We start from the raw sequence: 12,956 nt of genomic DNA on the forward strand, positions 1-12,956 counted from the left end.
GCTCTTGTCATCCCCTTTGTCCCATCAGCCCAGACACAGCAGATTCGGCCCAGGTTCAGCACTTGGCAACAGGAAGTCTCACATCCAAGGTCACCAACATTCAGTACTTTTTATTTTGGAAGGAATTTAATGTGAGCAAAGGTTGAGAGAGTAGTATACTGAACCCTAATGTACCCATTCTCCAGTGTCAACAATTATCAACATGCAATACTTCTTGAAAGAAAAGGGATGAAAAAATGCATTATTATTAAAAGTAAGAAAGTGTGGGTATGTCAAAGGAACACAAGAGTCAACTGAAAGAGCCCCTAATGGCCAGAGCTGGAACCATTTGAGCAAGAAGGTAACACAGTAGTGGAGCATAACCCAAAGTATGGGTTATAAATATTCATGAGTCCATATTGATATAATGATTGAATAAATAAATAAATGGAGAATAGACAAGCTTCCCATACAGAAGAATTCCAAATAATTTATGTAGATACTCCACCCTCAAGGATGTGGGGTGTAACTCCCCATTCCTTAAGTGTAAGCTGTTCACATGGACATCTTTCTAAAGGGTAGTATGGAAAGGGGAAGAAAGAATCTTCTGGTGGGGAAACCTGCCAGACACTAGCTCACAGCATCAGTCGTGAGCCATGTTGGTAGCGTGTACCCTTGACAGGACGTGATGAGAGAGCACTGTACCTCTGTGGTCCTCCTCCCCAAGCCCAGAGCCCCACTCTAACCATGAGGAAAACTTCACACAAATCCCAAGTGAGGGACATTCTACAAAACACCTGACCAGTGCTCAAAACTGTCAAAGTCACCCAAAACAAGGAAGGTCTGAGAAACTGTCACAGCCAAGAGCAGCCTAAGGAGATGTGACAATTAAATGCAACGAGGTATCCTGGAGGAGATCCTGGGACAGAAAAGGTAAAAACTAAGGAATCCAAATAAAGTATGGACTTTAGTTAATAATAATGTATCAATATTGGTTCATTAGTTGTGACAAACACACCATATTAATGTAAGATGATGACAACAGGGGAAACTGGCTAGGAGGTATTTGGGAAGTCTGTGTACTATCCTTGCAATTTTTCTGTCAATCTGAAACTATTCTAAAATAAAAAGTTTATTTTTAAAAACGCATTATTATTATTGTTAATATTTTGCAAGAGCTGTGTTTTTCCCAGGGTGGGGTGGGGAGCAGAAGGCAAGGCAAGTTTTCCATTGAGCTGGGCTGGTGTGAGCCCTCTGTCCCCACCTGTCTGGTTTTGTTCTTGGACATGCTGAGAAGTAGGAGGGAGGAACATCAGCCGCCTGGCCCCATCCCCTGAACCTCCTGCACCAGCTGGTGAAAAGCAGAGGCAAGGTGGTTATTGCGGGAAAGTGACAGAGGATGTCCAGGAACTGGTTAGGCGTGCCGGGTGGGGATGGAGAAGGGTGGCTGCCATCGGGGCTGTGGTCAGCTCCCAGCAAGACTGACTCACCTCAGCCTTGCTGGTGAGTCACGCACAGCATCATACTCTGCACTGGAGTGGCGCACATTTGGTGCAAGGAGCGTCACTCTATGCCAGGGACTTGGCAGAGAGTGGAGGACGGGTAAGAAGGCTGAGGTGAGCCTGTCCCTGCTGTTGGCTATCACCATCCTGGTTCTGGTAAAAGATGGGGGCAGGCACACGGTGCCACAGTCATCCAGCCCTGGAGGTAACCCACGCATGCTTGGCTGCTGCCTCCCACCCCTGAGACCACCCGTTTCACTCCTTTAGAGCCCCGGGGTGGTGGAAGCACATGGGCTCTGGAGGCAGCAGATCTCCGTTCAGGTTCAGACTCCACCACTTGAGAGCTAGGAAACTTTGGGTGATTCGCTTAAGCTCTCTGACCTGTTTCTCTAGTTGTAAAATGCAGATAACACACCTGCCTCACCCACCTCATGAGGCTGAGTCAGGGATCGGATGAGGAGAGGCCGGAGACCAGGAGGAACTTGCTTAGGAGTTATTGTTTGGGTGGATGTGGCAAAGGTGGTCATTGTTCTTCAGGCAGCAGGTGAGGACCGTCATGGCCCTCGGGCTAATATGGGCTAGAGTTTCGTATGTATTAGGATGCTTTGAGTTCAAGTAATAGTAAATCCAACTCAAACTGGCTCACATAGCTGAAAAATCCAGAGGCAGAGCAAGCTGCAGGAGCAGTGTGATCCGAGTTCTGGCCATGTTTCTCAGTAAGTCTCTCAGGGAGGCTGTGTGTAGTGGCTAAAGGCTGGCTTCCTTCTAGGTAGGAAAATGGTTGTAGGAGTCCCAGGCCACATTCCACCATCCCTAATAGGCGAGAGCTGCGTTTCCCCTACCATCAAATGTCCAGGGCTTCTCTCTTCAGTCTATTTTAGGCCACATGCTTGGCTCTGAATCAGTCACTGAGGACAAGCCATGCTGACTGGCTTAGGCCTGGGTTATTACCAAACCTGAAGAAATTACTGAAGCCAAGAGGGACGGATTAAAATGACTGGCTTAGGCCAATCAGGGCCTGGCCCTGGTAGTAGGAGGGGGAGTGAAACGCATGCAAGCTTTTTGGCTGTCGCAGTTGGGGAGGGGAGGAATGGGTGCCAACAGTGTCCACTACAGGCTTCCAGCACAGTGAGACTCCACTCTTAGGCAAAAAGTAACAAGTGTTGGAGAGGATGTGGAGAAAAGGGAGCCCTCATACACTGCTGGTGGGAATGCAAACTGGCGCAGTCACTGTGGAAAACTGTATGGAGATTCCTCAAAAAATTATAAATACCACATGACCCAGCTATCCCACTACAGGGTACTTATCCAAAGAACTGGACATCAACAATTCAAAGAGACTTATGCACCCCTATATTGATTGCAGCATTATGCACAATAGCCAAGATGCAGAAGCAACCCAAGTGCCCATTGACTGATGAATGGGTAAAGAGGATGTGGTATATATACACAATGGAACACTACTCAGCCATAAAAAAGACAAAACCACCCTACTTGTGACAACATGGATGGACCTTGAGGGTACTATGTTAAGTGAAATGAGCCAGACAAAGACAAACACCATATGATTTCACTCATATGTGGAAGATAAACGTATGGACAAAGAGAACAGATTAGTGGTTACCAGAGGGGAAGGGTGTTGGGGGGTGGGCATAAGCAGTAAAGGGGCAGATATATATGGTGACTGACAATAACATACAACTGAAATTTCACGATGTAAACTATTATGACCTTAATAATTAAGGCAAAAAAGGGGCCAGCCCGGTGGCATAGTGGTTAAGTGCACACGCTCCACTTCGGTGGCCCGAGGGTTTGCAGGGTCAGATCCCGGGCCTGCACTAATGCACAACCTGTCAAGCCATGCTGTGGTGGTGTCCCATATAAAGTAGAAGAAGATGGACACTGATGTTAGCTGAGGGCCAATCTTTCTCGGCAAAAAGAGGAGGATTGGCATTGGATGTTAGCTCAGGGCTGATCTTCCTCAAAGAAAAAAAAGAAAAAAGAATCAATACATGAAAAAAAAACAAGGACTCCACCCATTGTGGAGAACGACGGTAGTTTGCCTTTCTAGCATCCATTTCCCCCTATGGGCTACAACCTTAATTTGCACTGGGGGCTTCATTCCTTCCCCATTCTTAGACTATGTGCTTCTGGTGGAGCCCCATTTCCCACTCATGGGAGAAGCACGTGATCAAGATTTGGGCCAATCAGTGCACTGTCGTCTCCTGGCCCCTGGACTGCTTCTCAGAAAGGTGCTTGGCTTGATCAAACCCAAGGAAATACAATGATACTCACAGGGAAGGAAGGCTGGGACAGTGCTTGCCGCTCTTGTCTGCTGAACTTGACCCTAAGAGGATGGACGGTCTGGAGCTATTGCTGCTGCCATTTTACAGCCACATGGAGAGCACCTGGGGTTGGAGCTCATATAGAGAGACGGGAGAAACCTACTGAGCCACTCACACAGCCAAGCTAATTCCTGTATGTTTCAGTTTATGAGTCAACACGTTTCCTCTTTGCTTTAAGCCAGTTTGGGTCAGGCTGTCAGTTGGAACATCTTATATTGTACCATTCTCCTTCCTGTTCAAAGGCAGTGAATGCCCTGAGCAGTGCATGTGGGTGGCTACAACATTTGGTCCAAACTTTACTAAGTATATTTGTCGTTTGACACTAATATTACATGGAAAGCATCCCAGCTGTGAAAGATGTGGAGGGATGTTGAATGAATATGGATGAGATTTAGTCTAGATCAGGGGTAAGGGGTAGGCAAACCCACGGGTCAAATGTGGCCCACCACCTATTTTCATAAAGTTTTACTGGAACACAGCCACACTTTGTCTATGGCTGTTTTGTACTGCAATGGCAGAGCAGAGTTGAGTAGTTGCTTGCAAAGCCTAAAATATTTTCTATATAGCCCTTTACAAAGAAAGTTTGCTGCCCCCTGGTGTAGATGGTGGAGGAATATTAGCAAATTACTTTTCCCAAAATGAATACCTGTGTCCCCAGATGGAAGCAACACCGAGTAGCCCTCCATCACAGATCTCTGTATCCCATTCACATCAGGTCCTATTACCAGTGTTAGGAAAGCAAACTTTCATTAAACTGCACTTATCCCAGTGAATGACAGACGTCCTATGTCTGCTAAGATTTCACCTATGCAGTGCCTGTATCTTAGGAGCCCTGGCCACAGCGTCTGGGAAGCCTGCAGGCATGAGAACATACATTTCCCACCAGGGCCCTTCCCTCTGAGTTGGGACGCTAAAGCTACTGGCGTATTCCTGCAGGTAGCCCAGTGACCCACTTCCATAAGGAGGTAGGATCACTGTAAACATGATGGGAATGAGACAAGGTCTTCAATTTCCATAATGGAATGTCTGCATTGTTATCTGTACATCTGACATCTGAAGCCAATGGATTCCACTTCTGCCAACAATATAGTGCTCTCAGGGCCGGCAGGGAGCTCCATTTTTAATTCCAGCTGTCAAGCTCCTGCCAGAAGTGCAGCATAGACAGTTAATACTGGTGAGATAGCCAAGGTCACATTAGAAAACCCTGGCAGGGCAGTGGCTTAACTCCATCTCTCTGCTAAGTTAAATCGCAAGGAAGCAATGTAAGATCTAAGGCTCGTCCTCAATGAAAGGCCATCATGGAACTGTTATTTAATATATGGCCTCTGCTCTCATGTGAGGTCTTCATGAGAAGTGGCTTCATTGAGGATACTACTGCTTTGTCCACAATGCAGTGGCCAGATTCTAACTTGTGGCTTCTAACTCAGAAATGATACCATGAAGAGAGGGCAGTTTAGGAATATTGTTGACTGGTATTGTTATCTCAGGAGAGTTTGTGCTGGTTTATCCATGAGGCTCCCATTCTGCTTACAGTAGGGTCTAGCAGGCTTCCTAAGTTACATGGCACTCAAGGTGGGTCTGAGATGGGTCCAAGGGCAAAGTTGAGGCCCATCTGGATTTGGAGATCTGTAGTAGTTTTGTATTTCTTTCTTTCTTTTTTTTTTTTGCTGAGGAAGATTCACCCTGAGCTAACATCTGTGCCAGTCCTCCTCTACTTTGTATATGGGTCTCTGCCACAGCATGGCTGACAAGTGGTTGTAGGTCCATGGCCGGGAACCGGACCCATGAACCCAGGCCACTGAAGCAGAGCACGCCGAACTCAACCACTATGCCATGGGGTCAGGCCCTGTATTTCTTTATTGACAGGGGAAATATTTATTTGGGGTAACCCACTTTGAATGCTGTATAAGTGCCTTCTACTTAAGGATCCACATATAAATCTGAGAATTTATCTCCGGGATCCACTTTGAATGCTCTTTGTTAGAAAACCCTCCAGACCCAACTGGGAGCAGAAAGGGAGCCTCGTGGACGTGCCAGTGTAAACTCCCCTGAGATAAGGATACCAGAAGACGACCCTCCCTTCTCCACCTGGCCAAACTCACCTACCCTTTGGGGCCCAGCTCAAGCCTCCCTCCTTGGTATAAAGCCAGCTCAGACTGAAGCAATCCCTTGTCTCTTAACCACACCAATTATTCCTGCAATTAATCTCATAATACCTTGCGGCTACTGGTGTCGGAGGGTTGGCCTATTGTTATAGTGATGGAAAGGATGCATTTCAATATTGCTTTGCAACCCGAACCTTTGTTAGCAGAGGGGCAGGAATTTCATTCTAGGATGTGGATTTGGTTTATGCTCTACTCTGAGGATACTCTGTTTTCTTCCATCAAGGAGGGTCAGGCCTCAGAGCACCCACCTTCTTGGCCTCCCTTGGGGGAAGGTCTCTCACCAGATGAGGAAGAAAGCCAGGTGACCACAGGATTCCGGCCTCTGTGACAACCCCCTGCCTCTGGCCAGGAGGTCCGCCCACCCACCTGTTGCTGAATGCCTGCCTTAGGACTCAGGAGCACAGTCCCTGCTCACGGTCAGGCTGAGGAGACAGACAGACACATAGACAGACCATGAATGCATGCCGAGTGCTGTGACAAAAGGAAACCGAATCGCTCCAGGGAGCTTGGGAAACACAGAGCCTTCCCCACTCCTTCAGAGGCAGTCCTCGACTGCAGAAGGTGTGTGAGGGCGGAACCCGACAGTCCTCTTCCTAATCACCAACACGCATGGTCTGGAATCTCACAGGAGGAGATGGGCCATCTGTGAGCAACCTTCAGTAACTCCTAACACAGGGCATTCTGAAGGCATTTTCTTGGTACCAGTCACAAATAAGAGACATCGTAGAAAATGTTATTCTTTTATTATTTCAAGGAGGTAATACATAGCCCAATACACCAAAGCAATAGGGAATTAGAGGCAGCAAATGGCCAGAGTTTTTGAGAAGAGCCTCCTGCTGCATCTCTGAGCCCCTGGCTGCCTGCAGCCCACGGCTGCTTACGTGAAGGCCAGGTCAGCGACGTGGAGCTTGCTCTGACCATAGCAGTGGACAGATGACCCAACTCAACACCCCACTGACCGAGAAAGGGTTCCGTGTGGGCAGCAGAGGCCCTGCCAGCTGCACACGGCGGGCAGCGCTCAGCCTGCCATAGTCTGGTTTACATGGCTGGTGCCTTCGCAGCAGCCAGCTTCTTTCCCACTTGGTCTTCTTTCTGTGAGCCTGGAGTGGGCAGGGTGTGAAGAGATCCTGAGTCAGAAATTAAGGTGCAAGACTTAGTAGTGTTAATACTCTGGGTGAGAAGACAACACTGTCTTTGAGGAGGGTGGCTGGGAGTTGGTGGAAGGATGGAAACATGCAGAATGGCCACAGGCTGCAGGCTGTGCATCTGCCTTGAGGACATCAGGGGGTTTTTCACGGTACATGATGGGGTGGGGTGAGAGGGACACAGAGTTGAACCAGAGGTTCATTTTCCACTCATAATTGGTTTCCTGGTCTAAGTCACCACACCTGGGGCCGAAGCAAATCCTGCCCATGCACCAAGCGCGACCTTGGAGAGATGTGTGGCTCAGTTCTCCAGCTGGTGGGGAGGGACTCACAACTCAAGGAGACTTTTCTCCCCCAGCCCCAGCTCCTTTCCCTTGCAAATAACCAGGGTGGGAGGTGAGAGCCTCGGGTACCTCCTAGGGAAGCCCCACTGGGGTTATTTCTGGAAAATTCATTTTGGTGGGGCCCAAAGCTCCCCCGCCGCCCCCCCTGCTTGGCATGGAGCAGACTTATTTCCACCCACAGGAGGGCACCTTCCTGGCAACTTAATGGTGGCGTGCAAGTGAAAATCGCAGCAGTGACTCTGGGAGCTGAAATACTCATAGACGTGATTCATTCAGTGTGACTGTCCAGGCTGGAGAGCTGGTGGGGAGGGGCTGCTTCTTCCCAGCATGCACGGTTCCCCAACCAACCCTGGCCAGGCCAGAGCCGGGCTTAGATGCCGCACGGGCCGACAGATTTTTGGTTTGACAGGAGTGGAAAGAATTTTTAAAAAACCATGCCACTGTGTTCTCCAAACTCAGAGCCATTGCTTTTCTTTTGTTTGACAGGAAAAGACAAAGAACCACAGCTCCACAGTGGCCAAGGCTTGTGCCGCACAGAATGCAGAATGTATCAAAACGTATAAACCTTGGTCTGACTGGGGAGGTGGGCGAACACAGAGCCGCGGGACCCCGTGTCCTCTAGTCGGTGGCAGGCTCTGCTGTTGCCTCATCCTCATGCTCCTCGAAGCCTGGGACTGGCTTCTGCAGAAAGTGCATGGTGGCCTGGATCACCTTATCTGGTCCAATATTGTACACAGGGTGAGTGGGCTGCTGCGAAGAGAAGAACAGATGCCAATGAATCACCCTGTGGTCCCTGGAAATATGCACGGCCTTTGACCCATTAAATGCACTGGTAAGAATTTAGCATAACAAATCGTCAGAGATGCTCATGGAGATTTATCACACAAGGCCCTCATGTGCAAGGACAGGGTACTGGAAAAACATTTTATGGCACATATGGCACATGGGACACAAAGGAATATTATATAGCCATTAAAAAGCATGCTTTCAAATATTTAATGATATGGGCAAATTCTTATAAACATATTAAGTGAGGAAAACAGGATGCACAATATTATCCCAAACTTACTTTTTAAAATAGTGTTTGTAGATATGCTGTATATAAATAGACAAAAGTTGGACATATACCAAAATAGGAACAGTGATATGATTGAGTGTTTTACATTTTCTTATTTATATTTTTATATATATTCCAATTAATAAAACAATGAACATGTATTTATATTTATAATCAAGAAAAAGGGTCACAACTCTATTATGCAGTAAAGGTGTCAGGCCATATTTAAAGTATTTTATATTATTCCACTACATCACAGAAACCCAAAAGAAACTTTAGGTCTGACACAGGGCACAATCCTAGGCCCGTATTCAGGACCCTTCCACTCAGGGAGAATGAAGAAGGAGACATAATTGCAGGAGAGATTTAAAAATTTTAAGAGAATACTATGAGCAACTTCATGTCAAAAAATATGAAAATTCAGATAAACTGAATAATTTTATAGAACAATATAAATTTTCAAAATTAAGAAGAAATTCTTTAAAACCTATGTGAATAAATCAAAATAATAACAATTGCTTATTCTGCTACCACCATTCTCCCCCAAAACACAGGCCTAGATGGTTGCTCAGGCAAGTGTTATCAAACCTGCAAGAAATAGATTATCTCTAACCTGTACAAACTTTTTCAAAGACTAAAAAAATTAATTAATTAAAAAATAGGGAAGGAAGATACCCATCTAATTTTCTGAGATTATGATACTATCCTGAAACATAAACTGGAAAAGAATAATACAATAAAACAGAATTTTAGATAAGTCTTTCTCATGAACATACATGCAAAAAATCTTATATAAAAATACTAGTCAAAAATACTAGCAAACTGAATCCAGCAGGGTATTAAAAACACACACACACACACACACACACTCTCACACTCTACTATGACCAAGAAGGGCTTAACCCGGGAATGGAAGATTAATATCAGAATATTTATTAACAAAACATACCATATTAGATTAAAGGAGAAAAACCTGATGGAAAAAAAGCATAAATAAAATTTAACACTAGATTATGACTGAAACAAACAAACAAAACCAGGAATAGAGGGGAACATCCCTAACCTGATATGAAGTATTTATCAAAACTCCACAGTAAGCATCCCACTTAATGGTGAAATTAAGAAAAAATTATGTAAGCCTTCCCATTATAACTGGAAGCAAGACAGGAATGCCCTCTGTTGGTACCTCCAGTCAACACTCCATGGGGGTCTCAGCCAACATACAAGGCAAGAAAAAGAAATAAAATTCTCAAAAATCAGAAGGGAAAAGGCAAAACTGTCCTTATTTGAACATGACATTATATTCTAAATAGAAAACCTAAGAGATTCTACAGACAAACTATTACAACTATTAAGAGAGTTCTGCAAGGCTGCTGGATACAAAATTAAAATAGAAATATCAATAGCATTTCTATACATTAGTAACAACCAGTTACCAAATATAATGGAAAAAATAATCCAGTCACAATAGACACAAAAACTATAAATTTCTTAGACATAAATCTAACAAAAGATGTACTAGTCCTTTATGGAGAAAATGATAAAAGACCACTGAAGGACATGTAAGAAAATCTGAAAAATTATGTTCATAAATAGGAAGCCTAATATTGAAAAGAACTTAGTTCTCTCCCATTAATCTTAAATTCAATGCAATTCCAATAAAAATTCCATTAGATTTTTTTGTGGAACTTGATAAAGTGATCCTAAAATTCACAGGAAAAAGGAAAAGGCAAAGAACAGCCACGGCAATTTTGAAGAAGAAGAACGAGGTGGATGGGACTTGCTACCTGCATTTAAGATTTGCTTAAGACAGTGCAGACAGGCAGACACACCAGAGGAGCAGAAGCGAGCGTCCAGAAACAGTCTCCTCATATACAGAAACCTGAGTGTGTGACACACGGGACACACTTCAGCAGGAAAGGTTGTAAATGTCCACAAATGGTGCTGGTCAACTGCTTATCCACATGGAAAAAGATAAAATGATACCCACCCCTCACCACAGACAGAGATTAATTCCAAGAGAATTAAAATCTAGACGGGAAAATCAAAACTTAAGACTGTTTAGAAGAAAATATATTTATGACTTCAGGGCAGGGAAAGATTTCTTAAGTAACCCTCCACCCAAAAAACCCCTCAAAAACCAAAACAAGTAAAATTGTTTAATGTTTAACATTAAAATCTCCTATTTAACAAAAACACTGAAAAAGAAAGACAAGTCTTTCTTTGACAAGTCACAAACTGGAAGAGGTTCACCACACACACACACACACCACTGACAAAGGATTCGTATCAAGAACACACAGTGGCTGGCCCCGTGGCCTAGTGGTTATGTTCGGCAGGTTTGGATCCCGGGCACGGGACCTACACCACTCATCAAGCCATGCTGTAGTGGCGTCCCACATACAAAATAGGGGAAGATTGGCACAGATGTTAGCTCAGGGCCAATCTTCCTCACCCCCCGCCCAAAAAAAAACACAGAGAACTCTTACAAATACGTAAGAAAAGGGCAAACAATTAAAATTACAAATCAGTAAAAAAATGAGCAAAGGATCTGAGCTGGCAGCCAATTCACAGAAGATATAACACAAATGGCAAAAAACATTTGAAAAGATGCTCCACCTCACTAATAATCAGGGAAATACAAAACAAAACTGAGACACTGTTTCACATCCACCAGATTGGCAGAAAGGAAAAGTCTGACTACGGAGCGACTCCTCCTACTGCCGTGTGAGTGTGAAATAACACACACACGTTGGAGAGTGCTCAGTGCCGCCTCGTGAAGGTGAGCATGTCCTCTTCAACCCAGCAAGTCTCTCCTGAGAAACTCACACAGGGCTGTTCACTGAGACCATCTCAGGGTTAACCCACAGGAAATGAGACAAATAAATTGGGGTACATTTGTACAAGGGAATACCACACAGGAGTTAAAATAAATAGACCAGAGCAACACATGAACACAGATGAACCTCAGAAGTATAATGGTCAGTGAGAAAAGCAATGCAGAGTAAGTGGTACCACAGGTACTGTTATAAAAAGTTTGAAACCTACAAAACAATTCTCTCTCTATTGTTTATGGATACCTACATCTGTAGTAATAGCACAAAAACATGGCAGGCATGATGAATGTCAAATTCAGGACAGAGTTAGGCTGGGGAAGGAGGAAGGTTGCAGAGGAGGTCAATATGGAAAAATGTTCAGACTTGAAAAAGCTGAGTGGTTGTTACTCTGATTTTCTCTGACTAATTGTGAGGCTGGGCATCTTTTCATTCATCTACTGGCCATTTGTGTTTCTCCTGTTGCAACTATTTCATGACAATCTGCACGGGCCCCGTCATGTGATGGCTGTGGATGATCCTACTGGATTCACATCTGGGCTCAGGAGCGTCTCCTGCGGCCAGGCTGGTCTGGGGCTGGACGCAGTGGTGAGCATTCTGCCCACGTGGGGTGACAGTTTTTGAGGGAAGCAGACAGAAACAAGTTAAACACACACATTACAAACTGTGATGAGTGCTATGAAGGGCACGGACAAGGGGCCATGGCAGAGCATTTCGGGGTGATCTCATTTACAGACGGTGGTCTGAGAAGGCTTCTCTGGAGAGATGGCCCGCAGGCTGAGAGCTCCAGAAGACAGAGGCAGCCATACAGCGAGGGCTGCGTGGCTGCAGATGCTGGAAGTTACTGCCTCTGAGGAAGCTTCCTTGGAGAGGGAACTATCATATCATAAGTGGTCCAGGTCCTAGACCCTGGGATAAAGGCACAAAACCTCCGTCACAGATTGGACCCCTTGCCTGAAACCTTGCGTTTGCTTCGAGGAGCGTCTCCTCCACAGTCACATCCTCACAAATGGACTGCAAACCGAGGGAGAGACTGCGAGCTCACCGGCCTGTCCACACAGGAGATGCACAGAGCCAGTTCTGCAGAGCAAGAGCAGCTGCTCTGCTCTCCTGGTAAGCCCCCATCCTGGGGGACCTTGTGCAGAAGGAGTGTTGAGCGCCCCCATCCCACCTTACCAGAGCATTTTCGGGCACACCCAGGACCACATCGTGCAACATGGCTCCGCTGCCGAAGTGCTGGGCTATGGACAGGCCACTGAGGCAGTAGCAGGTGTGGTAGAAGTCTCGAGACCTGCAAGAACAGGGCGGCTCTAAGCAGGAGCTCCTCTGCTCCCCACAAACCTCGCAGTGCAGCCCTAACAATGAACGCGACCACACACCCAGACGCCTGGAGGCACTCACACGTCCCACCCTGCCCTGCACACGGGAGCCTGGTTTTCCCCAGCAGCATCTTTCAGAGCCCCACCCTTCAGCCCTGCCCAACAGCAGGAACTGTCTTTTTAGAGTCAGTCCCTCCAGCTGCTTCCGGAAAGGGCTCTCCCAGGTAGTGCTAGTGCTAAATTCATGTATTTTTCCAAAAAAATAC

General features: G+C 45.9%; 1 protein-coding gene across 3 annotated transcripts in view; it reads right to left on the reverse strand.

Annotated features, from left to right (window-relative positions):
• Positions 1 to 6,717: 6,717 nt before the first annotated feature.
• FNTB (farnesyltransferase, CAAX box, subunit beta) overlaps positions 6,718 to 12,956 on the reverse strand; it is a 62,431-nt gene continuing 56,192 nt past the window's right edge. For 2 of the 3 annotated variants that reach the window (XM_014784299.2, XM_087448364.1), the window contains exons 11-12: positions 12,548 to 12,662; positions 6,718 to 8,230 (exon numbers count right to left, since the gene is read on the reverse strand). In XM_014784299.2, the coding sequence (XP_014639785.1) occupies positions 8,099 to 8,230; positions 12,548 to 12,662 (247 nt within the window). In that variant the 3' untranslated portion in view covers positions 6,718 to 8,098. The remainder of the gene's footprint in view (positions 8,231 to 12,547; positions 12,663 to 12,956) is intronic. The other variant, XR_001390526.2, reaches the window with a different exon arrangement.

Source organism: Ceratotherium simum, chromosome 24 (assembly GCF_057802395.1).
Source record: "Ceratotherium simum simum isolate JZ-2026a chromosome 24, ASM5780239v1, whole genome shotgun sequence".
Taxonomy (NCBI): Eukaryota; Metazoa; Chordata; class Mammalia; order Perissodactyla; family Rhinocerotidae; genus Ceratotherium; species Ceratotherium simum.